This window comes from Sardina pilchardus, chromosome 8 (genome assembly GCF_963854185.1).
Source record: "Sardina pilchardus chromosome 8, fSarPil1.1, whole genome shotgun sequence".
NCBI lineage: Eukaryota > Metazoa > Chordata > Actinopteri > Clupeiformes > Clupeidae > Sardina > Sardina pilchardus.
This window is the reverse complement of record NC_085001.1, coordinates 25,060,632-25,088,449: the sequence shown is the minus strand read 5'-3', so window position 1 is coordinate 25,088,449 and position 27,818 is coordinate 25,060,632. Positions and strand designations below refer to the sequence as shown.

General features: G+C 42.9%; 4 protein-coding genes across 6 annotated transcripts; 2 read left to right on the top strand and 2 right to left on the bottom strand.

Annotated features, from left to right (window-relative positions):
• Positions 1-93: 93 nt before the first annotated feature.
• Positions 94-15,122, top strand: LOC134089060 (kinesin-like protein KIF2A). Of its 3 annotated transcripts, XM_062543348.1 has the most exons (22): positions 94-283; positions 3,115-3,209; positions 3,958-4,083; positions 4,525-4,579; positions 4,769-4,894; positions 6,344-6,444; positions 6,602-6,697; positions 6,904-6,958; positions 7,607-7,769; positions 8,346-8,436; positions 8,555-8,618; positions 8,728-8,819; positions 9,174-9,316; positions 9,761-9,965; positions 10,345-10,455; positions 10,718-10,785; positions 11,203-11,286; positions 12,221-12,374; positions 12,682-12,783; positions 13,234-13,369; positions 13,494-13,541; positions 14,820-15,122. In XM_062543348.1, exons 1-22 carry the CDS (start codon positions 223-225, stop codon positions 15,101-15,103), a joined length of 2,460 nt encoding a protein of 819 aa, XP_062399332.1. In that variant the 5' UTR covers positions 94-222; the 3' UTR covers positions 15,104-15,122. The 3 variants fall into 3 exon arrangements, with proteins under 3 accessions (XP_062399332.1, XP_062399333.1, XP_062399334.1); XM_062543349.1 differs by lacking the exon at positions 11,203-11,286 and having other exon boundaries at positions 95-283; XM_062543350.1 differs by lacking the exons at positions 11,203-11,286; positions 14,820-15,122 and having other exon boundaries at positions 97-283; positions 13,494-14,564.
• A 107-nt stretch (positions 15,123-15,229) lies between these two features.
• On the bottom strand, positions 15,230-19,029 carry dimt1l (DIM1 dimethyladenosine transferase 1-like (S. cerevisiae)). Its single transcript, XM_062543351.1, has 12 exons — positions 18,895-19,029; positions 18,630-18,703; positions 18,443-18,529; positions 18,275-18,336; positions 17,788-17,881; positions 17,597-17,646; positions 17,374-17,497; positions 17,135-17,227; positions 16,165-16,229; positions 16,023-16,086; positions 15,810-15,916; positions 15,230-15,629 (listed from the first exon to the last, which is right to left on the bottom strand). The coding sequence occupies exons 1-12, from the start codon at positions 18,950-18,952 to the stop codon at positions 15,587-15,589; spliced, it is 921 nt and encodes a 306-aa protein (XP_062399335.1). The 5' UTR covers positions 18,953-19,029; the 3' UTR covers positions 15,230-15,586.
• A 211-nt stretch (positions 19,030-19,240) lies between these two features.
• cenph (centromere protein H) lies at positions 19,241-23,963 on the bottom strand. The gene is made up of 10 exons (XM_062543346.1): positions 23,749-23,963; positions 21,534-21,652; positions 21,365-21,420; positions 21,178-21,214; positions 21,017-21,085; positions 20,696-20,752; positions 20,529-20,592; positions 20,333-20,384; positions 19,980-20,137; positions 19,241-19,788 (listed from the first exon to the last, which is right to left on the bottom strand). Exons 2-10 carry the CDS (start codon positions 21,644-21,646, stop codon positions 19,702-19,704), a joined length of 693 nt encoding a protein of 230 aa, XP_062399330.1. The 5' UTR covers positions 21,647-21,652; positions 23,749-23,963; the 3' UTR covers positions 19,241-19,701.
• On the top strand, positions 23,916-27,387 carry kgd4 (alpha-ketoglutarate dehydrogenase subunit 4). Its single transcript, XM_062543347.1, has 5 exons — positions 23,916-24,004; positions 24,603-24,717; positions 25,243-25,306; positions 25,538-25,746; positions 26,803-27,387. The coding sequence occupies exons 2-5, from the start codon at positions 24,667-24,669 to the stop codon at positions 26,818-26,820; spliced, it is 342 nt and encodes a 113-aa protein (XP_062399331.1). The 5' UTR covers positions 23,916-24,004; positions 24,603-24,666; the 3' UTR covers positions 26,821-27,387.
• The last annotated feature ends 431 nt before the right edge of the window (positions 27,388-27,818 follow it).

Below are 27,818 nucleotides of genomic sequence, written 5' to 3'. Positions count from 1 at the left end.
GACAAAGCCAGGCTACACCTTACTCAGCTACTTCTAAACAGTAGGATAACTTGCAGGGACGCAGTTTCGGTCATTGTGCGCATGCGTTTCAATTTTATTCTGAGCACCTCTCCCTCCCAGTAATATCCTCCCGGCTTTCAACAAGGCGGAACAGATGAGATAAATTCAAATAATAACAGTCTTGTACATATATATTATATGCATATATTCCACCGGTAAAGTATGGCGGGAAATTTCGGCAGAATTACCGTCGGTATTTACGTGGAGATTAAAAGGAGTGATGGTAAGTTTAACTCTAACAAGTCATTTTCGACTTGGCTTTGCTAGCGACCTAGCTGACTTGCTAATATAGCTAGCTAACAGACGTTAGCCGAGTGGTCAGATGTTGCCCTGCCTTTACGTCGAGTACTGTTCGGCTAAGTTGTTAGCATGCCTATTCTATCGTATCGGATGTCCCTTATCTTTGTTGTAGTAACAGTCTGGTTATTAAGCACAGCGACCGTTGTCTCCCAAACACAACCCCGCTTTTGCTGGATTGCAGTGCCATGCTAGCGTCTTGCAGAAACGTTATTTAACGTTGCTAATTCTCAGTTAACGTTACCTATATATATTTAGCTGGGTGGCTATTTTGTTCAGCTTGACTAGTTATAGCTATGTTAGCTTTGCTAGTCAACTACCAAGCTAACCCTATCGTAATCTTATTAGGTAACGTTAACACTATTTCGGTGCACACATCGATTAATACAATAGGTGATGTTGGCTGGTTATCTGGCGTTGCCGCAGTTTGCAATCCAGCCAAGCCAAACGGTCTGCTTTGGTTACTGCACAAAGCAGTAACAGTTGCTGTTAATAGTTAGTTAACGTTATGTTCTGTAAATGGCATCCCACCCTGCAGATTCGAGTTAACGATACGTTTAGCCAAAGTCCGAGATGCAAGGACATAGTTAAACACAATAATTCGTCTTTTGGTATAGTCTGCTGGTTAATTTGGTTGTGCTGTAGATCGCTAGCTTTGTGTTTGCCAAAACAGTTCTATCAGGCTATCAAGAGAGTGCAACATTTCATAACCGTATGTTCACTTTTAGGAATCAGCAAGTAACTTAATGCCTGTGCAGCTGGCTTAGCGTTGTGTTTAAGTTTTTTGGCTACGTAATGTTAATTTAGCTTGCTGACGTTTACTTGAAGGGATACTGTTAACATATCGTATGTTGTGAAGTTTTTATTGAGCTGATCTTAGTCAGCGCAGCTATTAATTAGTTAATTAATTAACTTAAACCTCCAGGGACTTCATATGTGGATTCTATCTTTGGGTTTTTGTTGTTAACGTTACACACCATATTCACAACTTATTTCATCATCATGGAACGTTGGTTTACCCACCCTTAGTTCTGGAGAAACCCGTGCAAAAAGTTAGCCAGGTAGCCCAACATTACCAAGCTGTCCAGGATGTGGCGCGACCTCCCTCTTGTTCCACGACCACCGTGGATGGTTGGCTAACGGTAGGTAGACACAGTAATGTGTGAAGATCTCCATGGCGACGAGCCTTTCAATCGTGACTAACCTTTTAACAATGGTCAAACCTTTTTGTTGGTATGTTGTGTTGAAACAGTGGTTGTGTAGGAAACAAGTCTATGTGCATTGTATGCCGTTCAGCCACACTGAAGGATGTTCCCTGACGTGGAGAAGTTGCATACATGTGCATATTTGGTGATGTCACAACTTTTGGACTTGGTTGCATTAATAGGAAAAGTAACATAATTCGATTATCGTTCCCTCTTGATAGCGAGGCGTTTCGTTTCCATTACAGTGGCCTCATTTGATATTTTATCAGATAAGTCCGTGTTTGTTATAAGAGTGGCCAGAGACGTTGTCATGTGTAACAGGCCAATCCGTCTGTTGCTGCAATCAGAGCGGAAAGCGCTTGGGCAAACAATAGGTTTGAAAGGGGACCAGTGGTCTTCGGAGTTAAATTAGTGGGGCTTAATTTAAAGAATTATTGCTAAATATTTGCATGCAAATGTGCGGGGGGATTGATGGTTAATGCGTTGGGACTAATGGTTAATGCGTTGGGACTAGAATGACCAGAACTGTTGAAGCAATAATAAGAATAGACTACTGACATTCTCATTTGCCTAGATTGCTTACGGTGATCTGTACAGTAGAAAGGCAAATGCTGGAGGACTTGATGCGGGAACTGACTTGTGAAATTATGCAATTATGAGCAGTTGGCAATGCAGATGAAACAAATGTGAATGGTTGATATACGTTTGGCATTGGAGACATTTGAGGTCGGTCTTAGTGGTTTTAGATGATTCCAGAACATTTATGTCAGTTTCAAACAGCCTCTTAAGTGCTTAGTTCTTGAACCTGATTACACAGTTTGTTTCCTCTATTGGTGTCACATGCTTCTGATTTTATGTGATGAGAAACCCATCTGTGATTCCTCTGGCTGTGACTCAATTAATAGACTGGAAATGTAGTGGCCATCTTGCTCTTAGCTTATGCAGTATTTCCATCTGATCTGATGTTTTTGCAAGCTCAAGTAAGGATTATGTTGCTGATGTGGATTTAGAGACAGAACCCTGCTGAGAGTTGCTCAAAGAATCATCAGACTCATAAATTATGGACACTGTTGTTTTCCATGATTACAGTGAGTAGGAATATACAGGAGTGTAGATCAGAGCGAAGAAGAGCAGAGATGCCTGAAAATATATTTTTTTATCTGTCATCAAATGTATATAGTGCAGTCAGGAATCTGTTTAGAGAGGTGTTTAATGTTATGGATGGTGGAGTGGTTAGCTCATCTCCACTGGTAGACTACAGTGTTTTAAAGCAAGTCACAACAAGACAGCAGATATCAATCCAACAAGACTTTGTACTGAGAGAGCAGCACTTAACGGAAGGAGCCAAGGGCTGTAAACTTGTGCGTGGGAAACATGGAAGTGCGAGCGCTTCCAGAGGGAAGAGGCACGCACAGCGCCCTGTAACGCTGTCAAATTTTCATGAGCACTTCGCTCTGCGTCCCAAGGTGACCCTTTATTTTTTTTCCTATTTTTCTTCATGTTTTGTATACTCATTGCCCTCTCCCGCTCTTCCTTCCCCCCTGCCCCTCAGGACGAATACACCAAGCGATGGTCACCTCCCTGAACGAGGAGAACGACAGTGTCACCGTGGAGTGGATCGAGAACGGAGACACCAAAGGGAAAGAGGTACGCCGGGCGGCTCGGCACCGTCGCGCCGCGCTTTAAACATTGTGAATAATGTAACGGGCTGCCCGCGGGCGGGCGCGCACGTGGCTGAGAGGCGTGCGCTGCCGCCAAACCAGACAGCGCTAGTGGCGCAGGTTGTTCTTTACACAGCGTTAAGGTGGTTCTGAACACTTGGACACGGGGAGGTGGAGAACGTGTTTGATGTGTCAGACATGGGATAACAAGTGCTCTGTTGCTTTTTAAATTCAAGGGTGCAGCAAGACTCAATTCTGTTGCAGATAGTGGAAAGGGGCTTAGGAATTAAAAAAAAAAAAGCATAAAGGATTACGTGAAGCTAAAAGAAATAACTGAAGAAAATATGTTTTTTTTTATGTTGAGAATTGCCAGTGATCCAGTGCTGCTTTGTCACATTGTGAATAGATTCCTTTTCATGTCATCGTTCAGCATTCCACTAGCCAACTAAAGCCTAAGGTCTGTCATTTGCATTCAGTCATTTAGTCGAAGCTTTTTATCAAAAGCCATTTACAACAGGGGAAACAATCAAGGTACAGTGCGTCAAGGACATGTTAGTGTAGCAAGAAGTGCTACTCGCATGGAATTGACTGGCAGTTGTAAAGGCGCTTAGGCTAAGTAAATGCTAAATTTAGCATGTCCAGTTGTTGGTAGTCTTTTTGACTAAAAGTTGATCAAGTTTCCCCCCTCTCCCAGAAGCAGCATTTGGACTAAAACATGTCCTGTCTCTCCTCAGATTGACCTGGAGAGCATCTTCTCTCTCAACCCAGACGTGGCCCCCGAGGAGGAAGTCATCCTGAGCCCAGTGACCCCTCCGCCCCCCACCACAGCCAGCGCCACCAAGGTCAACAAGATACCAAAGGTAGGCAACTCTGTCTTTCGGGAAGCCATTACATTTGTAAGGAATCAGTGCATTTTTGACTTTGAAGAGATAGCTGTGGCACTGTAGTTCTGGTGTTACATTAGATTATTGAGAAGGGGGGCCGCTAAGGATTTCATCAGCCAGTTTGATCAGGAATAGATAGGATTACCTCCTCTTTGGGGAAAAAAAAGGCAAGCTGTGCAGATCTGAGCACAGAATACCCTTTTGTGAAAGATTTTTTTCTCTTTTGGGGTGGTGTTGGTTGGGATAATAGAATTAGGTCACCGTACACAGACTGAGAATTTATAGCTCTTTGGAGGAGTTTACATATAAAGAAGTGTCCTTGCACTAACGGCTGTTTCAGACTTACACTTCAGGTCAAGCACACAGTCTTTTCAATATCTTACGGTTGATTTCTCTGTGTTGCACCATCCTGTGCAGAACCGACGAACCATCGCACCTGTAAAAAATGACGTCCCGTCCAGAGACAACAGAGGTAAGCATGTCTCGTTTGCCTTTGCTTTGCGCAGCAATTTCAAATCCTTAGTTGATTCTACTAGCTGTTTAGTGTTTTGATTCTCCGCATGGTCACGCCACCTCTGTGTTGTAAGACTCGAACAGCAACGCTTCCAACAAACGTGTCTCTCTGCTGTGCACTAAGCCACATTGTGTTGTGTGTTTGAAGTTGGCTCCACCCGTGCCCGGCCTGCCCAGCTGCAGTACCAGCAGCAGCCTGAGCCGGCCCTGCCTCCCCCAACCTCGCAGCCAGCCCAGCCCACCCAGAGCCAGACCGCCCAGCAGCTACAGAATGGTAAGCCCCCCCCCCCCCCCCCGGCCGAGTCCCTAGCCCCAGCGCATGGGGAGCTGTAGGCTATGTCCAGAAGTCAAGCGTGCACGCTGGGCAGTGTGCATTTTCCGGAAGTTACGTCAGAATAGAGTGTCCGAAAGTCAAGCGCTCTCACTAGTTGGGTACTTCGTTTGGCGTGATTTCCAAGCGTGCATCGATGCATCTTTTTTGGCCTCAGATATCCCATAATCCATTGCGCAGCGCAGGTCAAGCTCCACATGTCATGCAAATCGTCAACACACCCCCCTCCCCGAGTCAGTTGACGCCAACTAGTTAGTGCTGTCCAAATGTAGGTAGGGACGCATACTGAGGAGCGAGCTAACTAAGACGCTACTGGGAAGAGGGTACTATCCAGCGTGCACGCTTGACTTCTGGACATAGCCGTAGTCGAACAGATAGCTTTCGGAGTCCGTGGAGTCAGAAGGAAGCCGCTTTTCGCCCCATGTGTTTGGCTCTTAATTGCGTAACAGTTCTTAAGGTGGATTGGCGCACTTGGCCTGTTTTGGTCGCCTCCGTGTTTGGTGCGTTCGCCACCCCCCTCACCCCTCCTCACGTTAACAATCTCCCGTGAAGTTGTGCTGTTCTGACCTAGTCTTGACCTGACTTGTCCCGTGGTGGAATTAGATCAGATTAATCTGTCTACTCTTGACAGTGGTTTCTGCTAAATGCTAGGCTAAGCCCTTCTGCTGCATGCTAAACTCTTACCAGACTCTCCTCGGCTGTTGTGCCTCACAGGCAATTTCAACCGTCTGTCCACAGTGCGGTTTGCATAGTCAAATTGCCTGCATTAGCATCAAATCATCTACAAACTGCATTTTGCTGCCTTTCTGCCAATACTCTAAAGTCAAACTTGGGTCAGTTATTTGGTGTGAGATCCTCCAGTCGGCCTCCCTCTCTTTGCATATTTAATTAGTGTGGGTTTCAGGTTCGTCTGGGCCCGCCTGCTGTCACAGGCTTCAGGCTGAATACCCAGGGGAGCTCAGCTGCCCGTAGTGACTGTAGGAGAGCAGTGCAGAGAATAAAGCCTTTTCTTTTTGAGGGGAGAAAGGGAGGGAGGAAGAGCAGACAGACAGAGAGAGAGAGAGAGAACGGGGGACAATGAATAAAGAGGATGGGTTTTCTGGCGCTGTCGTGTTCCAGCTGCCTCTGTAATCTTCCTGTCCCTCCGCTGTCAGAGCCACTGGCGGTCGGTCGGCCCCCGGCACACCACACATACGGAGGGATGGAAAATGGAGGACGAGAGAGAGAGAGATAGAGAGAAGGGAAGGGAGGGAGACTGTGAGAGGGGGGGGGAAGGCTCTTTTCAGAGGGTTTCACGAGTCTCCTTTGTTTAGTGCAAGGTTGCTGATTGTTCTGAACCCCCCCCCCCCCCCTTCTCACGTTTCCCTTCCTCTTTCTGTGCTCGCTGTGCAGCGAGGAGGAAGTCGAACTGCGTGAAGGAAGTGGAGAAGCTGCAGGAGAAGAGGGAGAGACGACGACTGCAGCAGCAGGAGCTGAGAGAGAAGCGAGCGCAGGTCAGAATCCATGCAACCTCCCTCTCCAATCACACACACGCACGCACGAACGCACACATACACACATGTACGCACGCACGCATTCATGCATATATAGGGCATTTCAATGAATATACATAGTCTGTAAGGCACACGTTTCCTCTCTTTGATCCTGCAGGAGGTTGACACCACTGTTCCAAACTATGAGATTCTGCAGATGATCAGAGAGTTCCGTTCTAGCCTGGACTACAGGCCTTTAACCACTTCTGATCTGGTGAGTAGAGACGCAGCACTCAAGGTCTGCCAAGGTCACTGAAGTAGCCTCAGTAGTGGTTCAAGAATGTGTGCTGTAGATGCTTGGAGAGATTGTAGTGCACATTGTTGTCAAGGCAGATAAAGGAGATAGTCATTGCTGGAAATGATGTCAATATGGTTCAGTTGCTCACTTGCCAATACTCTTTTTTTTTTTTCCCCTGTCAGATTGAGGAGCATCGAATATGCGTATGTGTCAGGAAACGTCCCCTGAACAAAAAAGGTGGGTCCTACGCAGCCATATTATTCTACCTGGTAGAAAGATTCATTGTGTCCAGATGAGTGTGTGTCTGCGTATATTTGGTTCGCTGGTTGGCTTGCCATCTTAATCTGTTTTATTGAAAAACAAAAATGTCTGAGTATCCTGAGGTCCTAGTGGTTAATTTTCATGCAAGAAATAGGGGTGTGGCTACAAGGATACGTTTGGCCTACTTCTTCACAACGTTATCAAGCACTCTTGTCTCTGGTCAAAACTGTGAGGTCATACAGGTATTGAGTGAAATTGCATGGCTATTTTACTGACGAGTCCAAGTTGTAATGCCAATTAAAGATGCAGTCAAATTACTTTGAAGTTCTAATCATATCCTTTTCATACCCTTCTTATATCCTTCTCATGTCTTCCTCATACCCTGTTCATATCAGTTGTTCATATACCCACACAGAGTGTTTGTTTCTTGCAAATTGCAAAAAGTAATGTTGTTAAAAAAAAAAAAAAACATAATGTCACCATGTAATTAATTTTGCATTAATTAGCACCCTGTCTTGACCACTCTGTGAATTTGAGTCACATTCATGGAAAGCTATTTCTGATCTTTGACCCTTGGTCCTCTTGCTTGAAGTGGATGTATCAAAATCTACCCTCTCCTTTTAGAGCTCACAGTGAAGGACTTGGATGTGATCACCATCCCCAGCAAAGATGTCGTCATGGTCCACGAACCCAAGCAGAAAGTTGATCTGACGCGATACCTGGAGAACCAGACATTCCGTTTCGATTATGCCTTTGATGAAAGTACAACAAATGAAATGGTTTATAGGTAATTAACTTTTCCTGTGTCCTGTCAGTTCTACTTTCATCATTTACCTTGCAGTACCTACCTAAACCCTCAACAACCCTGTTAACAAACGTGGTTCAAAATGTGTTAGAAATTCATAATTCAGGATAACACAAAGCCTATAACCTTGGAGAAACTCTTCAGGCATATTTGAGGAGGCTGTTGTGTTCTCTCAGTAAACGTTGAAGCACACTAGAATTTCATTCAGGATGTCATAATATTCCCATTTGTGTCATTTGCTGCCCCACCCTGTGGACAAACGAGACAAAAACACGTCATTGCAACACACACCCACTGGTGTTTGTGTATGTCTGTCTAATTAAGTCATGCTGGATCCTTAACTGGATCCCCTGGTTGCACACTGCGACACTAACACCTCTCCTAAGCTGAGCTTGTGAGCTTGAGCAACACTGAGCTTTTGATTCTGCATTTGTTATGTGCGAGTTTGTTAATGTCAGTGGAACTCTCAGTTCAGCCGTAGGAACTGGTAGAACAAGCAGGGATGTGAACACCGAGAGATTCAAAAAGTTTCAAAGACCTTTTTCCCCTCCCTGTCAGATTTACAGCCAGGCCGCTAGTGGAGACCATATTTGAACGGGGGATGGCAACCTGTTTTGCCTATGGACAAACAGGAAGTGGGAAAACCCATGTAAGTCAGAAAAATATCATTTCAGTTGAAAATGTAGCTGTTTTCTTTCCAGAAAAAAATAATGTTGAAACACCTCTTGTCATACAACACTAACATGTCTTGATTTCCTGCATTTCAGACCATGGGGGGAGACTTTTCGGGAAAGAACCAGGATTGCTCGAAGGGAGTCTACGCTTTAGCAGGTAACTTCCAGCAGCTTATTGTACCGTCAGTGTGATAACTCAGGCACTGTTACTGTTTGTTCTAACGCTGACCCCGTCACACTCAGTTTGATATCTGTATTGTGTGCAGCTCGGGATGTATTTCTAATGCTGAAGAAACCCATCTACAAGAAGCTGGACCTTCAAGTATACGCAACCTTCTTTGAGATCTACAGTGGAAAGGTAAGTGGTGTAAATTGTGCGTCTTATTCGTGTTCAGTTTGTAAAACAATGCAAATGCCGTGAAGGCAATCATATGAAAAGTGACTAATTTTCATTAGTTCTGCTTGTATTTTGTGATATGCATGTAGCTATGACCATGGGTTTTGCCGGCCTCGAAACTGCATAACTGTATTTCCAGTGTTGCTGGACTGTTTTGTGACAAAGCTCACCTGAACTTGTAGGAGTTGTTTTGTAGATGGCTCACCTGAACTTGTAGGAGTTGTTTTGTAGATGGCTCACCTGAACTTGTAGGAGTTGTTTTGTGACATAGCTTACCTGAGTGAGTGTGTGTGCGTGTGTGTGTTTGTGCTCCAGGTGTTTGACCTGTTGAACCGCAAGGCGAAGCTGCGCGTGCTGGAAGACGGCAAGCAGCAGGTGCAGGTGGTGGGGCTGCAGGAGCGCGATGTGCGCTGCACAGAGGACGTCCTCAAGCTCATCGAGGTCGGGAACAGCTGCAGGTACGACACACTCACTCTCTCTCTCTCTCACACACACACACACTCTCTGTGTCTCTCTTGAGTGCAAGATGACCGAGGATGCACCAAGGATGTCCTATGTGTGGAGTGGGTCACCTCCTGCTCCTCCTTCCCCCCCCCCCCCCCCCCCCCGATATTTTGATGAGTATCATTCATGTTACCATGAGCAGTCGTTATGTTACCATGGGGCCAGTAATATTCATGTTGACATTGTAAAGAATATCATTAGCATGAGTTAATGATGTTCCGTACGCACTTGTGAAATGGAAGTGGCACATGTGATAATGAGCCCCCTAGTTTGCTTGTGGGTTTCTTGTTTGTTGTTCCACGAGGTATGTGAGACTAGTTGACTTGAGGTCATTTGCTGTATAAGAGCCTGTCTCTATGTCCCTAATGTGAGTCTGCTTGTCTCTGCCTTTGCCTCAGGACATCGGGCCAGACGTCTGCCAATGCCCACTCGTCCCGCAGTCACGCCGTCTTCCAGATCATTCTGCGCCGGAAAGGCAAGATGCACGGCAAGTTCTCCCTCATCGACCTGGCGGGGAACGAGCGCGGGGCGGACACCTCGAGCGCTGACCGCCAGACGCGCTTGGAGGGAGCCGAGATCAACAAGAGCCTGCTTGCACTGAAGGTATTAGGGCAGAAACACTTCTTTAAACGACCAGTGGATGTTTCTTTTTGTTTTGAGTTTTCTTCATTGAGGGTTTGTTAAAGAAGTTTAATGATGTTCTGATTTATGATCATCCGGTGCCTTTAGCCATGCTAAAGAAGACAGACGCTCTATATTTTTGGCCACTAAAAGGGTGAATTGTCTTGCTTGTCCTTAGTTTTTTCACCTCAAAGGGGCCTTTGAGTTAGATTTCTTGGCTGCATTTTCAAAGCCTTTTTTTATTTGTTGTTCCCCTTCTTTTCTAAAGGGTACCTGCCACATTTATTTTTAGCCTCAACAGCAGCAGCAGCAGCGCTCGGCTCCTTGCTCAACGGTCTACTTTATGTTTCCGTCTGAACAGGAATGTATTAGGGCCCTGGGACGCAACAAACCGCACACGCCTTTCCGAGCCAGCAAACTCACCCAGGTGCTCCGAGACTCTTTCATCGGAGAGAACTCCCGGACATGCATGGTGAGTTCCTCCATAGCTTTTTTTAACCTCATTCCTCTCCTCTGTACTCTCTTTCAGGGAGTTTTCCTTTCACTTGTCTTCACTGACGTCACAGGTCGTCTCTCTCTTCACCCTCTGCCAGATAGCACTGAAAATGCGTGCTTTGTCCTGCCTGAAAAGGATGGCTTGTTTTGTGGCTCACTAATGTCTCTCTCTTTTTTTCGCTCTCTCTTTCTCTCTTTCTCTCTTTCTCTCTCTCTGGTGCATTATCTTTTCTTCCCAGATTGCAACCATCTCTCCTGGTATGGCCTCCTGCGAAAACACCTTGAACACACTACGCTATGCCAACAGGTGAGGTCCCACCATATTCAATGCGCTTTTGTCTCAAAACAATTTGGATTGAAGGATTGAACAACAAGCCAACGCTGTGTACGACATAGTCATTTCCTTCAGCATTGCGTCACTCGAGCTCAAGCTGCAGTAGGAATTCCCATGGTAGGCTTAGCGCTCAGCAGCCTGGAAACAGCTCTTTGGTTCATTCTGTTGTGAAGTGAAGTGACCAGTGTTGAAGTGGGCATTTCTCTCTCTACTGAGCAGGATTGGGAGAGGTTGTTGGGGTGGGGGGGTGGTGGTGGTGGTGGTGGTGATGGAGGGTTCTTTGGGAACAGTCTTTTTTTTTTCTGTCCAAACCGCCTGTTGTGTCCTGACCCTCTCGTCTCCTCTCTGTGTGTGTCCCTGTCCTCTCGCGTCCTGTCCGGCGGTCCTCAGAGTGAAGGAGTTTGGGATCTGTCCCTCGGACATCCCCTTCTCCCAGGGCGGAGGAAATCGCTCTGAGCTCTCTCCCGCCCATGAGTATGACGGCATTCCTACTTCTCTTCCCCCCCCCCCCCCCCCCCCCCGCCCCCGCCACTCATCTCACCGGCACCCATACGAGCTTCTCTCTTTTCCCCCCTTTTCTCCTTTTTCTTCTCATGCTGTTCTTTCTATGTGGTTGTGCATTGTGCATGCAAGGGCACCAGCATGCAAGAAATGCACACAGTTCTCATACGGATGATGTAGCACAAAAGCACCATGAGGAACATTCTCCATTCATATGGAAGTTGGGCCCGTGTTTGTCATTGCTGTTGCTGTCGACATTGCGCTTGTGGCAGAGTAACACCTTTCATTTCAAAGCTTTTTAAAAGTCCTCTTGGCTGTCTTGTCATTTTGCCTCCTAACCCTTACGTGTTGCATCTTCAAATTGTTACTCTTTTGTGATTTGGTTAAAAGCTTAATTATTTTCACGTTTGGTAATTATGCTGTTGTTCTGTATGGTGTTGGTGGTTGTACTTGTGGAGTACGTTCAAGATGACACCATTAGCAGCCACTTGAGGTCACGGTGTGTGGAGAAAGCTGTGTGGGAATGGGCTACAGGATGGCCCGATGACTGTAAATCTGACAGGTTCTGTATTGTATTAGGTTATTGGAAAAGTTGTTTTTAAATGAAAACGGCAACATTTTGGTAAATTTCCTTATTTTGGGTTTCCCCCGAGTTAGAAGGGTAAGATGATGCATACCCTTCTGCGAATAAGGTAATTTCCTGAAATGTTGGCGTGTTCCTTAAAAAACAATAGTCAAAGAGTGGGTTGGTAATGACACAGACTGTTAGGTGGGGTGAGGTGTTAGGCTGGCTAGTGGCTACTGGCTGTGTATGGTGGCATCGCTGTACACACCTGTGTGACTCCAGGTGAAATGTGTTGAGGTTCCTTGCGGTGTCTGAAACTCCTCTGCTGTTGCATGGCGACAGGGTGAAGGAGCTGACGGTGGACCCCAACGCGGTGGTGGAGAGCAGCAGCCGGCCCAACATCCACGCCGGCAGCCAGCTGGACCTGATGGACGAGGAGTGGGACATCAGCAACTCCCCGCAGAGGGACGACCTCAAGCTGCTCTGTGAGCAAAATGTAAGACCCAAAGGGGCAACAGCCCTTTTTTTTTTTTATCCGCTACTTCCAGCTGTCATTTATTGTGAGAAATATCGTGAGAGGAAAATGCAGTTTTGCTCTGACCCCGAGGGACATTTTTGTTCTGTGTCAGCAGTAAAAATTCTGAATGTAACCATTCTGAATCCAAACTTCCTCTCTTTAATGTGAGCTGAAGGCCGAACTTCTGTTGACGCTGGTATTTGTTCTCATCATGTGTGCCCATCCTTGTTGACTTCCCCCAATATGTAATGCTACTTGTGCCCATGTCTTTTGTGTGGTGTTGTAGGAGGAGGAAGTATCCCCTCAGCTCTTCACCTTCCACGAGGCCGTGTCCCAGTTGGTGGAGATGGAGGAGCAGGTGCTGGAGGACCACAGGGCCGTCTTCCAGGTGACTGGTCCCGTTTCTGCCCCTTGGTTGTTGTGGTGTTGCACCTGCCCAACTTTACTTCCTCCGCTGAGGAGGTTGTTTGTGCTGCAGTTTCTGTATGCAGAATTGCGCAAAAAAAACAACAAAACTAGAAAAGCACTCCGAGAGCGCAGACCTCCGCCTGTATTGTTCTTCCTAGGTTGTCATACATTTGAACCTAAACTATTCAGATCGCCACCACGTGGCCACACCATGGCATTACACCACTAAGCGAAAAACGTATTCGGCTCTGAAATCCCAACGGTGTTACGGATCACTCCCAAAATTTCATAGTTTCTTCCTTGGGTCAGTTCTGACCTTCCCTGAAAATGTCAGCGAAATCCCTCCATTAGTTTTTGAGTTATCTTGCTAACAGACAAACAGACAGACAAACAAACAAACAAATAATTGATCTTGATTGGTTTTGAGCAGGAGTCCATCCGGTGGCTGGAGGAGGAGAAGGTTCTGATGGACATGACGGAGGAGGTGGATTACGACGTGGACGCCTACTCCTCCCAGCTGGAGCAGATTTTGGACCAACGAATTGATATCTTAGTTGAACTTAGAGGTAATGCTTTTGTTTTTTTTAGACGAATTCTCAAAATAATTATAGCTGCATGCTTTTATTACTACAACCCTGATCAGCTACTTTTGAGTCGTTGTAATCATTTCATCCCTCTTTTTATTAACAGATAAAGTGAGGTCGTTCCGCTCTGCACTCCAAGAAGAGGAACAAGCCAGTAAGCAGATCAATCCCAAGAGACCTCGTGCCCTGTAGTCAGTGGATAGGCTCTCTGTGTTCATATATGTGCGCATTTTACTGCACATTTTAATGCAACGGAGCGTGTCACTAGATGATTAGGGCCGACCACGCAGAGTTCAGATTATGTCGAGACGAAAAGAAAAGAAAAAAAGGAACCGTGATCCTTTTCAGCGTCTTCGTAGTTTCTTCTTTGTTTTTACCAATAGACAGTCAGTGTTCATCGTCTACATTCATGTGACCATTTTAAGGAGTTTGGGTGGGCAGACGGAACGGGCACGGTAGTCATGCAATGTGAAAGGCTTCCTTGTAAGTGCAGGTTCATGATGGTTGTCAGAAGTTTTATTTTATTATTCTAGTTTCTTTGTTGTTTTATTTATTTCTTTTTAATGTTTTACTTTTTTTTTTGTTTTTTTGTATGGATGTTTACTTGGTTCTGTGGATACCTCCCCCTATGTTTATTTAGTGTAGTTGTCTTTAAGTTTTTCCTCCTGAGATGTTGAAGTTGTTCTGAAGATCAGTTTTTTAGCAGGCTTTAATCACTGATAACCATGTTCTACAGGCATCACACGGAATGTTCGCTTTCACGGTTTCTTTTGAGCTCCTGCGTTCTCTCACTACAGTAATTCTGTTTTCTCGTTGTACGTCAGTGGGCAGGTTAGTAATGCTGCTTTCTGTTGAAGAGAATGAGTTGCAATTAAGATGCACTTTTCATTGTTTACCTTGTTAGTTTCCTCGTTATACTCCACGTCTCCTATGACTTGTCTAGTGTTTGGGTTTTTGTGCCATATCAAACCATGAGGTGGCTAACAAGTTCTCACCAAACTACTACTCCCTTACATGTAGTACTGATGATCATGAATTTCACACCACTAAACGCTTTGTATAAAAGAAAAACAAACAAAACATGAGTAAAATTAGGACCGAATTATTCTACATTACTGATGTTTTCAGCATTTACACCAAATGTTTTGGTGGCTAAATAAAGATTGATTTGACATGAGGTATGTTTTCAGGTCATGTATGTTTTGACTCGGGTGTTTTACATCATAACTAATGGACGTGGTTTGTGAATGTCAACATGGAAGTCATCCAAATGATTATTCTTCTGGTTGCTTCATTAAGGATAGAAAAAGAGCTGCAGGTTCTCAGTGTGTAAAGGGGGAAACCCAACCTGATTACCCAAGTTCCATATAGCCTCTGTTCTTACAGTGCTAAGTAGATTAACAGTTTCCTTTGTCTCCTTTCTCCCTGTAAGGCCTAGCAAGAATCTGTCGCACGTACGAGGCCGACTGGGAGACCGGTGACCCAGTCCCAGACCCGCAGAGCCAGAACCAGAGCAGTAGTCAGAGTGATAAGCCAGGGCCAGACACAAAGCTTCAGCCGCAGCTCTCAGCCAGGGACAGAGCAGCCACAAGGACACTGAGAACCAAGGCAGAACAGGACAAGATGGAGAGAGCAGCCACAAGGATACTGAGAACCAAGGCAGAACAGGGCAAGAGGGTGAAGGCCTGTGAAGGTGACCGCAAGGGTCAGAAATAAAACCACAGCTGGACTGTTAGGCACGTGTGCACACATGTTCCCTCCTTTTAAGCATTAAGTATTTCTTGTGATTTCAGGGCAATCTTCGAGTAAATAGGTAGAGATGATGCCTTTTGTTTTTTAAAGTGGGATTTCAACATTTTAGTTAGGTTAAGGTATTTACAAAGACATTTAGAACAAATGTATAGTCAAGGGTCAAGGAACACATATTAAATTATGTAACTGCTTATTTTACACACATTAAAACAGTCTTATCGCTCTTCCCCCTGACATAGTTTGTGATATTTGCAACGCTATAGAAATCTGTGTGCTGGTTTTGATATAATGTTCATTTTACACAGCAGCGTCAGTTCAGAATCTGAAGATGGTCTCTAAGATGAAGCACCACTATTGGCTCACGGTCGTTGCCATCAGTTTAGGAGTCCTCTGTGTTATTCTCCTCACTGAGGGCTGTTTTGATACAATCCAGTTGGTCCACCAGGGTTATGAGAAGTGGATCCCAGCAGAGTTGAAGGCATGGAGAAGTCTGTAGAATAAACAGTTCAACATATTTCTTTATCTGCACAGCTGACTTCATGGTTAATGATTGAGGTAAAATCAGGAAACACTCTCTTCCACTTCATGTGTCTCATTGTACACCTGCTTCGTCATAGTTAAGTCAACATTATTTAGTGTGAGTGTTTGTGTTCATTGCTGCATCACTTACACCATGAAATCATCTATGTCCATGGAACGAGCCCGTTTTTCACTGAATCCTGCCTCTTGGAGAACGCTTTCAATTTTGGCTGTGATACTGAAGTCTTGAGGGATGTCCTGTTGGATGATGTGAAATATTTAAACACAAGATGCTTTGTAAATAAGGTAGCAAGGCCAACGAGATGTTTTACCCTTTTTTCTTATCTAAGTAGAATAGTCTTACAGTGTTGTGCAAGGAACAGTGGATTCTGTAGTTCTTCTCCAGAAGCTGTTCCACTGCTGTGGACCTGAGAGGAAACAGGACAGTTACTTTTATATCCCCCCACCAAAACTATATAATTTTCTACAAAAGCAGTAGTACTTACTTGAAGGCTGCATTGAGTGTCTTGTTCTTTCTAACAAATGCGATCCTAACCAAACCGTCCCACTCCTGTTGAATATGGAAATAAATGTTACAGACATGCTGTTAACAAACATACCTAGAGCAGTAGCCGGCTCCAACATAAGATTAGCCTCCCACTGGCCCCAATAAATCACGATCACATACATTACATTGTAATGAACCCCACTTTCTGTTGGCCTGGAACTGAAATTACTTGTGGCGGTGATGGGCAGAAAAGCGGACACAAACGGGCCAGTAACTGGCCGACCAACTTGCTTAAAATGCTCTTTTACTCCCCCCGGGCCAGTGAGCCAGTGCTTACTTTGACCTGCAGTAGACTTCCCCATGGACACTTGACTATGAGTAATGACGAACACCACAATCATACCACAAAACAAACAAGCAGCAAGTCAGAGCATGCCTTTATTGGCCAAAGACAATCTCACTAGTTAATGTTTCAAGCTGCCATGGAGCCTTTCTGTTCCACATAAAGAGACCAGTATGGTTGACAGAATAAATGACAAGACTGTGACGTATTAAGTCAAGATAATCTCAGAACGCACCATTGAGGTGCTATGCTACGCACAGAGCACGCCTATTTGCATCAACTTATTTCCTCTCGTATAAATAGGACCACATCTATTTTTGCGTTCATTTCCCTACACAAACAATCCTAGATGAACGTGATGACATTCTATTTATAAACCATCAGCATCAGAATCAGATGGCTACCATTTAGCTATGGTTAACATACACTGTTATTCACATATTATAATCTAATGAAAGACAACTTGGCCAAGACCTTAGCCACAACAGCTCCTTGAATTCTACATTATATAATGATCTTTGTAAGCTCTCCCCATCACTCCCTAGTACACTAGCCACCAATCAGTGGGCAAACACTTTTGGGCTCAAACACAGAAGACAATGACGGCAATAAGAACAGGACTTACCTGGAAATTAATTGGAGGTGGAGGATTCTTTGGTTCTATTCTAACCACACTGGATTCCACTTTAGGGGGTGGACGGAAGTTATTTTTTCCCACCTACGTTTTCACAATACAAATAAAAGCACAATTAACTTCTGATAACTCCTTGATTCAACCCAACTACATTACAAACATTCAGTGCTTATCTGTAGAGGAAACACATGAAGACACTGACTGACAGATTAAATACTACAATCCAATACCTTCATGAGATGATCTACTCGCGAGAGCAGCTGTGTGTTAATGGAAAGCCTGCAGTACAACTTATCACCGGGCTTGGCAACCAGCCGCATGGCAAATTCCCTCTGGAACATCAGGACTGCACACCTGTGTCGAGTATTCAACATGTTTACATTGGTGATCAGTCAGGGAAAATCTGTGCAACATAAATGCCACAACATCCCCTGTGCTGTGAAGTGATGTTACCTGAAGAAAGGCCGGTGAAGCAGTAACTTGAACACAAACGGAGATGAAATCTATAGAAGGGGGAGAGGAAAGACAGCCAATGTTGTGTGCCTTGATGACAAATTACCATGCAGGTAAAATACTCCATTGCCAACTATAAAAAGACTAAAAACAATCTAATTATTTTAAACAAGCAATTGCATGTGTCATACCTGGTAGGGCAAGTTGGCAACACAGACATCAAAAAAGGGCAGTTCTGTTTTCAGGACATCTCCAATCAAGATCTGCAGCTTTGTCTGCATTGGTCTGTGAAGAGGACGGGTTTGTTAGTTCCAGCCAACTACTCCATCTTATCCCTTTTAATTCTAGCACTACCAAGTCTTTACCCTGCATGAGGGTGATGTACATAACAGAACAATCGTGTTACAGACACAGGTTAGACAATCATGTTGAGACACAGGTGTGACAAAATGCACAAGACTTTTCTTCCTTTATCTAACTTAGCACACACATCACATATCAGTGCATACTTAACATCCCACTCAGGATATAAAGCGTGCCAAATGGCATGAATCTCTTGGATATGCATGTGAATAATTTGTATACATGTCCAGGTGCACTTTTAGAGAAAACATCACATAAATGTCCTCCGAGGCAAACGCAGATGTCCAGGGATAGTATGCCTTTGTCACAACTTACGTGCACTGTACTCTCTTCTGAAGTTCTGCAACCAACCTAGTGTCCAACTCACAGGCTACAACCTGATGGAACAATATCAGAGCAAGGTAGAGGTCAGAGAAATTATGAAGCAAACAACCACCACATTTCACATCACATTCAGGCAATCCATAAGGTTATCCCAGGTACCTTTTTTGCCTTTTCCAGGAGTTTCACAGTCATGTTACCAGTTCCAGGTCCAACTTCCAGCACCACATCTGTCGGTCTCAGTGCAGCCTGTAAATTCAAGGTAATTTTTGGAGCACATCCAGTGTTAAAGTCACATATATCATCAAGTAGGCATACTATAACGTTACAATCTGAGAAACAGACCCACCTTTTCAATGATACCGTTGACAACCAGAGGATTTTTCAGGATGTGTTGGCCAATGCCAGTATTGAACATAATACCTGTAGTGATGATACAAGTGTGTTAAAAACACATTAACTAAAAACAAACCCTCACGAAAAATAACTATGTACAAATATCTAAAGTTAACATTACGGTACTCCAAAACAGTTAGCAGCACTGGCTATTGAGAACCTTGGATCTGTTCATGAATGTTCACAGGTATAGCAACAAAACCTGAAGCTTCACCGACCTTGGCTTTTGACCTCCTGATGCTGTCGAGACCTTTTCTCCGCTTTTACTTTAGGCATTTTGACAGTTTTGGAGATATTCCTGTATTAGTTGTGTGGTTCACTTACACACGTGTTTACAACAAGCGACAGGAAGAACATTTCGTCTTCTCAACATCGATGCGTGAATATGAACTATAGCGCCATCTACCGTTCGGATGACTAATGATACACACTTAGACAGGATTGTGTGGAGCAGGCTTTACTCAGTTTCATATTTCTTTTTTTAGAGTGCTTGGCCAAAAGTAACGGAACATCAAAGAAGAAAAGGGCAGCACGTTGTTAACGTTTTATTCTTTATTTATAAAAAAAAGAAAAGAAAGAAAAAGGTACGCGCTTGCAGGAACAAAGACATTTGACATTTTCGATGCATTGTTTTTGGTAAATTATGCTAAATGTTATGATTTGGTGGGCTTCATATTGCAGCAAATGTACAAATGTTTCTAATAGAGTGCATGAAAACTTAGCCTTCTTTATTTGACATTGTGGATGTGTGAGGGGAAGAAAAGGTTACAATAACTAAAAAATATATATGTTTGTTTATGGAAATATGCCATGTAATGATACAACAGATGTTGTGCCAGTGATGTGGATTTTTACAACCTCACTAAAATGTTGAAAAAAAAAAAAAAAAAACTATTTACATACATACACATACAATTGAAATTATTTTTACCATGTCACTTATACTAAGAATATTACAATATGTATAAATATGCACACACACAACATATTTTTGTTATGTCTTCTATGGGTATCCACTTATTTCCTCAATTTGGAATGCTCTCCAACCCCATTGCAATGTCTCTCAATTTTGGATTATCCATCCAATTCACCCTGGTGGCAAGGATTATTCCCTGTAGGGAAAAAAATGCACTGTTGTCAAACACAGACACAAATCTACACTTGACAAAAAAGGGAATAATTAAAAAATGCAATCAAGGTCAACAATTGATTCTGTCAAGCACTTCTAATGTGAGCTGAAGGAATTTAAGATAATTGGGTGCACGCGTTCAAACAATCAGTTGACTGCATACAGTTGCCGTACCCTTAAAATGTTCTGTGACACGGCGATGACCTTCTGATGTTTCTCCATGACTGTGTCAGCTTTCTCCATGGTGCGCCTCTCCACCTCACCCTGATTCTCCTTCATCTTCTGAAGCTCATCCATCTCTTGCATCTTCTTCTTTATCAGCACTTTCAGGTCTTACAAATAAAAGGTATTACTGAGTTATTGCTCTGTTATCCCTTTTACTTTGAAGTATTACTTCATGGAGTTCCATTCTCTCAGTTTCAGGAAAAAATAAATGCTGCCCATTACTTCTTGTAGCACAATATTAAGTGCTTATATGTGCAATACCATTGTACATTACAGCTAAAACATCAATACAACAATATTACCAAGCCTCTCTTTCTGTAGGTCTATGATTTGGTCCTGAAGTTCACGGGACTCCTACAAAAAAGGAAAAGATAAATGGTGTTAACAAACAAGAAATTACTGCTTAAATAACCAATATAATGAATGTAATCACCATTTGATTACTCAATGGCCAATTACAACTCCTCTTTTACATGAACATGAATTTGGATAACACACCTGTTGAAGTTTTCGTATTCTTGCAAATCGGCTTACACTGTGTTGAGCCAACATCTTAATTTCCCTGTTGAAAAAATTAATGCATAATTCCATAACAATGAATAATGAACAATTCCATAAATTAAATTGATATATTATGTTGATGCAGAAAAAAAGGGTATACAAACTCTGAACTTTCATCATTCTGGATTAGCTTGGCAGAGATGCTGTTCCAGACTTGCATCCTGAAACAGATCAATCATTTATAAACACCAGGATGTTTCATGCAATGTGAGCCGAGAGCAGTGTTACAGTATGTAATTGCTGTAACGCTTATCTTCGTTGAGCAACACACGCATGACAACATTGCTCACAAAGAACCATTTTCCCGCCCTATTTGCACAAGATTATGGGCTACATCCAAAAGGTTGACAAGCAGTGTTGCCTTGACTAGAAATGGAAAGATGTTCAAAAGTAGCGGGCTGTTGTGCCACATTATTCATAGGTACCTGTTCAAAGCCAGTGTTTGGTTGAAGAGTTGTGTTCTTTCTTTTTCCAGTCCCTCCTCATACATTGATCTAAAGTCATGTAGAACACATGTATGGGCAAATTTGAAATATTCTATGCTCATATTATATACAGTTGAAAGTGTTGATATAAACATACTTACACATCTGCATCATCACCAACCAGTCTTTTATTACTGCCTGTACAAGAGATGGCAACATAATAACCATCTACATTTTTTCTGACAAAGCCCAGGCCAAATGAAATGTAAAAAAATGTGCAATGGCCCATGAAAACTCTGTCCTCATGAACTAGACACTGAATCTTTAAATTATTGCAAAATTCCATACCCAAGTTGGCCTGCACCGTCATTTCAAAACATTGGTTTGAGATGGTCTCTTTCATCCTGAGCAGAAAATATTAGAATGTTAAATATCAGTATAATTACTGTAGCCTACAAGCTTGTTAAGTTAGGTCTTAATGATGAAAGAGTAACTTGTCTACAACATGGCATACAACCTCACTAAATCGATAGCTGTTAGAGTGTCTGGGATGGTGGCAGGTGAGCAGCCACTAAATGCTCCAGGTTCCTTATCTTGTGAAACACATTCCAGCTGTTTACAGACGTCCATTGTGGCCTGCAAGAAACATCATTCAAGACGTGTGTCCAACTGGTAAACAACCGTATATCATCTACAGGCATGCAAACTGGTCAGGGGTGAAAAAGGTGAGACTCTTCTCCGACCCCCAGACCCCCCCCCCCCCCCCCCCCCCCCCCCCGCGGAAAAAAAAATCTTCCAAAGTGTGAGGGACCCGCTTTCTTTTCTGATGATTTCATAGGCCTAATGGACACAGGGACACTTCACCGATTAGCATTAAGCTTTGTATCTTTAAAAAACTAGTAATGTTTTTGAATGGTAATGCATTATTCCTTCATTTTGCCTTGAGATGGGAGAAATACTGATTTCAATGTTGGACTTCCTGCTTTCAATGATGTAAAAATCATCATTTTACATCATTGAAAGCAGGAACTCCTATTCATGGGTTTCACTGAAATCCGTATTTCTCCCATCTCAAGGCAAAATGAGGGAATGATGCACGACCATTCAAAAACATGACTGTTTTTCTAAAGATACAAAGCTGCTAATCGGTGAAGTGTCCCTTTAAACTATAAGTCTGAATATTTGTTGGACCAAACCAGGTAATCAATAAACTTGCTTGAGACACACTATTTCAAACTAGGCCTAATATTATTATATAAAATAGGGTAGATAGGCTTTATTTTTTCAAATTGTTTTTAAATGTTTTAATATGCAGCCTAGGCTACTTGTGGTTTATATTGTGCTAGTGTGTTTAACCAACCAATAAAGTTATGTGAACTGTCTTCATATTACATGTTAAACTGTAGGCTACCTGTAGGCACAGACTAGGCTACTGATCAGGGTCCTGTAACTCGACAATCAAATGTAAATTTACGTTACGCATGGCTTACGAACTCGTAATGATCCGGGTGTAACTGAAACTTGTCGCAAGTCACACACACTCAAACAGTTACGTGCGTTACGTGTGGTCTGATGCAGTCGCAACTTTTTTGGCTACGTTACTATAGGCTAGCGAATCATTTGAGTTGCAGATCTTTTGCGTAGGCTTTGGTCTATGCGCAGTGTGCTTCGAGTAACAGGGCCCACGTTTCTTAAAGACAGCATTAGCATGTCAATCAACTATACGTCTCCGGACAAAACAAACCAGACCAGTTTATGAGCATTTAATTCAACTGTCACATTAGCCTTTGATATACTGATAAAGTCTGCCTATTTGCTTCACCTTTTGCCGATCTAGATGGTTCAAACTGCACGTATTCTTCATCAAAATAACTCGTTATGTCTACATTTTTGTCTAATTTCGCTGACTTTCATAACATTAGAAGAAAACAATCTATGCCCGTTGCTTCACTCAGCGTCTTTCTCTAATAGAAGTTGAAAGTTTCAACTAGACCACCTGTGAAATCCCTCGGCATCTCTCCTCCATCTGTCCAGAATCACTATTCCACCTGAGACGCATCTATCTGCGCTCAAAACAGGGAGGCTATATTGGCGTGCGAGTTCTGTTCGTTGCGTCTTTGTCAACAATTAGCTTCCACTAATGTTTATTAAACGCATAAGGGCTACATTCACGCATCCCTTGCTGATCAGACACGTTTTAAATGCGGCTCTGGAAACACCTCAAGATGCGTTAGCGTCTGCGCATGATTTTTAAACTCAGTTGTAAATTCAATTCACCTTGACCGCCCCCCCACCCCCTAAATATTTTCTCAACGGATCTGCGCGAATCATGTAAGTCACCTATTTTTTATTCAAAACGGCGAATTTCGCCGAAAGGTGAGGAGTTTGCATGCCTGCATCTAGCAAGCAGTTGAGTGACGAACCAGACATTAGAGAATCTAGCATCACAGATAAGTATTTTGCCAGTGTATGCAATTGTCTCGACAGTTTGTAGATGTTACAATAATCAGGCATGACTTGGAGAGCTACATTTTCAGGGATTCTCTGGCCACACCGTTTTGGTTTTACCATGCGTTTTACTCATAGGTTATTTGTCTATGATAGGTGAAGTTCACTTGAACAGTTAGCAGCTAACGTTCGCGTGCTAATAGCGTTGTCTCAAAAAAACAAACAGCAAGCATAGCACAATCCGTAGTAAATATACCGGAAGATTCACAAAGAGCTCAACATACCGAATTCTCGAAGTGTAATGTTAGAACAACAAAGCTGACCCGCTGACAACCTTTATATTTCGGTCTATGCTAACAACTGAACTCTCAACTCGAAATCTACCGCCAGGAAATGCAAACACAGACCACGTGACACAACGCTGCAAGAGCCCAGCCTTATTTATAATCGCCAGAATAAAGGTATACGGTCGGTGTCGGTGCAGTCTGCGGCGGTCATGGTGTCATCACAGGAAAAGTCGCTTAGCCATATCACTTTTAGGTAATTCTATTTTTATTTACATATTGTCTAATTTGGCTTTGTGGTTGTTACATGTCTACTGTTACTTCTGTAGCAATTGATGACAAATTGATGAGATGTTCATTGTCTTGAAGGGGTCAGATAATGTTAACGTCACATTAATGTTACTTGTGCTTCATAAACTGACATTGAAAGTGGCTTGCGGAGTAAGCTAACGGTATGTTTAAGTACGTTTGTTTAATAATGAGGAGAATCCCCACATAGTATGGCTAACGTAGAGTAGCCTACTCGGTAGTGTTCAGGCTAAATGCTGTATTCAAACATGTTTCACGAGGCTTATAATCTTAATCAAGGTTTGGATAAGTACTCTTTGTAGCTAAGCTTGTTAGCCAACCAGTCGGTTAGCTAAAAGCTGTCACCCTTGACGACTTGCGGATTGCTTTCTGGTATTAAATGGTTTAAAGCTGTATTATCCAAATCGCTGCATCTCGGTAGCGCATCTAGCTATTGACTAACCGCATCCTCAGCATCCATAGGCTGCTATACCATAAGCCATACATTACAATGTGCCGCAACTAGCTGACTGAATTTGTCCTCTAATACTATTTCGTGACAACAGCTCCATCTTCAGGTGGTAAAGTGAGATCTTTTTTTTAACCCGGAAGAAGAATTACGAGGTCGCCATGGGAAGCAAAGTTAGTGGCAAGATGGCTGCCGCCGGACGGGTCGTTCAGGTAAAGAGTAGGGGAAATGTTGAAAACATTTATTAATGTAACTCACCAGGATTCTTTCAGTGTTTGTGACTGGTTGTATGGCTGTTATGTAAAACGGCGTTGGTTACATGGTTAAATAATCTTTACTTGTCGTTTATTTTGTGTATTTGTCAGAGTCGAAATGCCCTTGTCAGACGGTGGCTAACGTCAGTTGTCTGCTGCTAGCTAGCCAGACAACCAGTCAGCTAGCAGCTATTGACTATTTACCGTAGAGATTGCCGATTGATTACTGTCATGACATATGGCAAGGCTCTTCCTGCCGTTGTCACAAGTTGTAGTGTTGGTAGACAGTGCAATGTTCATCTAATAACGGCACTGGTAAATATCCTGATAATACTCTCTGGGTATCTGGAACTTTAGACATTAGCCCATTGCAATGCAGTTACTTTCCCAGATATTTGTTAATAACGTGATATCAAATGAGTAATGTATGATTAAGATTATGACGATGTCGTTAAATAATACGGATTATGCGGTATTTTTCAGGCCGTGCGACCACACGCACCCTTAATCAAATTTCCCAATCGAAAAGGCATACCAAGACCAAATGGTGAGTTTTGTTTAGCAGTAGGCCTTTGAGCTCTCTGCCAGTACATTAATATCTCCTTTATGTAGGTGAACTACTAAGTGAACCACTGTGGTGATGTCTGATGGAAGTTAACGATAACTGCAGACTAGTAAAGTCTAACAAAATAGGCCTACCTTGATCGTGTGAAAACATAGTAGGCATGAATAATATTAATGCTTTTAACACAACCTTTTGCTATGTCTGTATGAACAGTTCAAGAAGCACTGAAAGCGGTTACTGCCAGTCTTGCCCCAGACACGTCCCCAAGTTCAACACCATTACCACCTGTAATACCACCGTCAAGACCACCTGGACCTGTTAGTCGATTACCTGGGACACCAGATACAGTTGCCACAGTTAAGGATCTTCCACAAAGGTATCGCAGGAGGGCAGTCACAGCTGAAGAAATGGAGTATATTCAGGTCAGTACATTGCTTGCAACTTTGTAGACACGGCCTTGTAGAACCTGATAATGTGACAGCTCCCTGATAATGTATGTAGTAATTCCGATAATGTAATGAAAAATTGCGCTTGAGTCTTGAAAATGTTATAAGACCTGACAAAAAAAGTGCATTTCCCAATAATGTAATACACTTTTTACCAGTAAAATAATAAAGTATTGCATTTAATGGGAGATTATTACATTATCAGGTTGCCCTTCATTTCGCAGGTCCTGATAATAACCCAATATTGTAATAATTTAACAGCAGACCACCCATTTCTTGGGTTCAAGTGGTGATACTATGTAAGCAACGCAAGCTCGAGAGCTCTAGTGCCACCAACAGGTCAAAGTTGGACATGCATGAATGTTCATTAACTTTTGACCTGTTCATCTGTTTTTCACAAACGATGTATCACTGGAATCCTTGGGCCAAACCGAGTTCAAGGCATCCTTAATGTCTTTTTCAGTCATATTTGATTATCTGCATCTTTGATTTGATCCATAACCTTTGAAAGTGTATTACATTATTGGGAAATGTGTTTTATTACATTTTCGGGAAGTTATTACAATATCAGGTTTTGTTACATTTTCAATGCACTCAAGTGCACATTTTTATTACGTTATCGGGGTTATTACATTATCGAGGATTTATTACATTATCAGGTTCTACAGGCTTCTTACTATTCCTGAAGTAAATACATTTACATCTACTGAAACTAGCTAAACTAGCACTAATATGCCTTCACTGGTCACCATAAAAGGCCACTGTGAAATATGCGACACATTGGCACTTATGTCACAAGTTTAGAGGAGCATGCAGACTACAAGAACATCCACTACTAGAGTTGATGCCCATTAACTAAATTTAAAGGTGATCTGCTCACATTTGCCAAATTTGATACAATTTGAGTGAAATAAACTGTGTGCATAGAGGTCTTTTTTGTGTGCTGCAATTGCAGATTTCTGAACTATCTGAAATAAAACAAGGCGGAAATATTCATGCACCCGTTTGTTCTCTTTTCTGTTTTCCTCACAGCGCGGTGGACCAGAGTGACACCAAGAATCAGCAATATCTATTCTACCAGAGTCCTTACTTTATAATTTGTTTTCCGTTGCCTAATTTTATTCCTCAACATATGAGGACTCCTCAACATCTGAGGCTGCCACATTTCCTCCTACAAATTGCAGAGAAAACAAACATAATTTAATTTTTATTTGTGAAAATGTACATACAAATATTTTTAAAGATGTAGATATTTTACTGGATTGTTTTACTTGTTGGTTCATGGACTGTGTTCTTCCATCTGAATCTTAACCTAAGAAGAGGTTGAGTATCTTGAAGCATATGGTGACAGTCCTGCTCTGCGAAAAGCCAAGCCAATTCCAGTTCTCACAGAAGTACATCTTGCATCTCTGCTCCTCATCCAAAGCTGCTTTGTCCGTATGCGCACATGTTGCTCATTATTACTCCCTCCCAGATTGCTCAACTTGAATCTAAGCTAGTTCAACTAAGTCAGGCAGGCAAAACATCTGCACGTCCTGTGAAGTCCGACTGCTGCTGGAATGGTAATGGACTGAATGCTGGGACTGAAGCTCTCCACTATTAAAGTATTTAATATGTTTTGAGTTTTTCCCACATTTATTTGACTTAGCCAACTATGTGTTTGAGGATGTTTCTTTTTGTACTCTAAATACAGGGTAAACACACTACAGTCGGCGCTGTCAACCAGATTTAGCTGATACTACCTGTCTGTACTCACTGACGTCACAATCTAGTGCATGTCCTGGTAATGAAGAGGTTCTGAGGGCTCACTAGGTCATGTTTGGTGGGATCCATTTAATGTAAGAACACTGTTTTATCAAAACACAAATTATAAGGTGCTAAGAGTACAAGTTTTCATTATGTTTGACTGCTTGGGGTTCTACTGTGGCTGATGTGGGTAGCAGGTTTGTTCCAAGATGAGTACTTCTGTCTTTACTTAGAGCTTAGTTTCTGAACCGTGTTTTGAGTAACAGAATCTGTTGCTTTGGAGTGAAATGTGTTCAGACGAA

Bases quoted from the DNA above. Each gene is read 5' to 3' on its own strand.
- LOC134089060 (XM_062543348.1), top strand. From the start codon at position 223: ATGGCGGGAAATTTCGGCAGAATTACCGTCGGTATTTACGTGGAGATT. The intron at 12,784-13,233 runs GTGACTGGTCCC...GGTTTTGAGCAG, and splicing joins ACCACAGGGCCGTCTTCCAG to GAGTCCATCCGGTGGCTGGA. The intron at 13,370-13,493 runs GTAATGCTTTTG...TTTTATTAACAG, and splicing joins TATCTTAGTTGAACTTAGAG to ATAAAGTGAGGTCGTTCCGC.
- dimt1l (XM_062543351.1), bottom strand. From the start codon at position 18,952: ATGCCTAAAGTAAAAGCGGAGAAAAGGTCTCGACAGCATCAGGAGGTC. The intron at 17,882-18,274 runs GTAAGTTGTGAC...TCCTCTTCACAG, and splicing joins CAGAAGAGAGTACAGTGCAC to ACCAATGCAGACAAAGCTGC. The intron at 17,647-17,787 runs GTATGACACATG...CCCCTTCTATAG, and splicing joins TTGCCAACTTGCCCTACCAG to ATTTCATCTCCGTTTGTGTT.
- cenph (XM_062543346.1), bottom strand. From the start codon at position 21,646: ATGGACGTCTGTAAACAGCTGGAATGTGTTTCACAAGATAAGGAACCT. The intron at 21,421-21,533 runs GTTGTATGCCAT...TTTTCTGCTCAG, and splicing joins ACAGCTATCGATTTAGTGAG to GATGAAAGAGACCATCTCAA. The intron at 20,138-20,332 runs GTAATATTGTTG...TTTATTTGTAAG, and splicing joins CCTACAGAAAGAGAGGCTTG to ACCTGAAAGTGCTGATAAAG.
- kgd4 (XM_062543347.1), top strand. From the start codon at position 24,667: ATGGGAAGCAAAGTTAGTGGCAAGATGGCTGCCGCCGGACGGGTCGTT. The intron at 24,718-25,242 runs GTAAAGAGTAGG...GGTATTTTTCAG, and splicing joins CCGCCGGACGGGTCGTTCAG to GCCGTGCGACCACACGCACC. The intron at 25,307-25,537 runs GTGAGTTTTGTT...CTGTATGAACAG, and splicing joins AGGCATACCAAGACCAAATG to TTCAAGAAGCACTGAAAGCG.